Below are 1127 nucleotides of genomic sequence, written 5' to 3'. Positions count from 1 at the left end.
GAGGCTTAGATTTTGGGGGTTTCTGACTCCATTGATGGAGTTGCAGGACGGACCATAGGTTAGGCTATAGTCTATCAATGGCCACCGTCGATTGCACCTGCAGATTTTCTAAAAAAACTGGTTTTTGGTCTGTTTTGGATACGTGGTGTTACATTATCTCCCCCTTGGAAACATTAGTCCTCGAGTGAAGATTAAACTAGCTGGTATAAAGGGAGAGACCTGCAAACCCTACTACTAAACACTGAGAACTGACTTTCTGACTCAATTGAGTTCCGAGGACATGCAAATATGCTAAAAATGCAAGTACAACTGAATTCACACATGAATTACTGGAAAATTATAGAGGAACTATTACCTTAAGCTTGAGTAGAATCGTAAGGAAAGAGGTGAGGATACTTGGTTTTTATGGCTGCTTCTACTTCCCAAGTAGCACCCTTTACGGACTGACTCCTCCACAAAATCTTGGATGAAGCGACTTCTTTGTTTCTTAACCTTCTAACTTGACGGTCAAGAATCTCAACTGGTACATCCTCATAAGAAAGACTATACTTCACAGCCACACTCTCTAATGATACTACAGAGGCTAGATCACCCAAACACTTCTTCAAGAGTGAGATGTGGAAGACCGGATGCACTGCTGCTAATTCTGCTGGCAACTCTAACTCATACGCCACCTCGCCAACCCTTTTCAAGATCATGTAAGGGCCTACATATCTAGGACCGAGCTTATCTTTCTTGCCAAATCTCATCACCCTTTCATAGGTGACACTTTCCATAAAACTCAATTATCAACTTGGAACTCTAATTCCCTTCTTCTCACTTTTGCATAAGATTTCTAACGACTTTGGGTTGTCTTAAATCTATCTCCACTGAGTTGCACTTTCTCCATAGCATAAAGGACTGAATCTGGACCTATCAAAGTTGCTTCACCTACTTCAAACCAACCAACAGGAGATCTACATCTTCGCCCATACAAAGCCTCATAAGGAGCCATCTGAATGTTGAAATGGTAGCTATTGTTGTAGGCGAACTCAATCAGAGGAAGGTGATCATCCCAAATACCCTTGAAATCAATCACACAAACTCTCAACATATCCTCTAGGGTCTGAATGGTACGTTCTTCCTAT

General features: G+C 41.6%; 1 protein-coding gene across 1 annotated transcript; it reads right to left on the bottom strand.

The window, feature by feature from the left end:
• Positions 1–356: 356 nt before the first annotated feature.
• Positions 357–749, bottom strand: LOC138349334 (uncharacterized). The gene has a single exon (XM_069299658.1). It carries the CDS (start codon positions 747–749, stop codon positions 357–359), a length of 393 nt encoding a protein of 130 aa, XP_069155759.1.
• Between the last annotated feature and the right edge of the window lie 378 nt (positions 750–1127).

The sequence above is a fragment of the Solanum lycopersicum genome, chromosome 6 (genome assembly GCF_036512215.1).
Source record: "Solanum lycopersicum chromosome 6, SLM_r2.1".
NCBI classification, from domain to species: domain Eukaryota; kingdom Viridiplantae; phylum Streptophyta; class Magnoliopsida; order Solanales; family Solanaceae; genus Solanum; species Solanum lycopersicum.
Note: the sequence above shows the minus strand (reverse complement) of the source record. Positions and strands in the feature narration are given on the sequence as shown.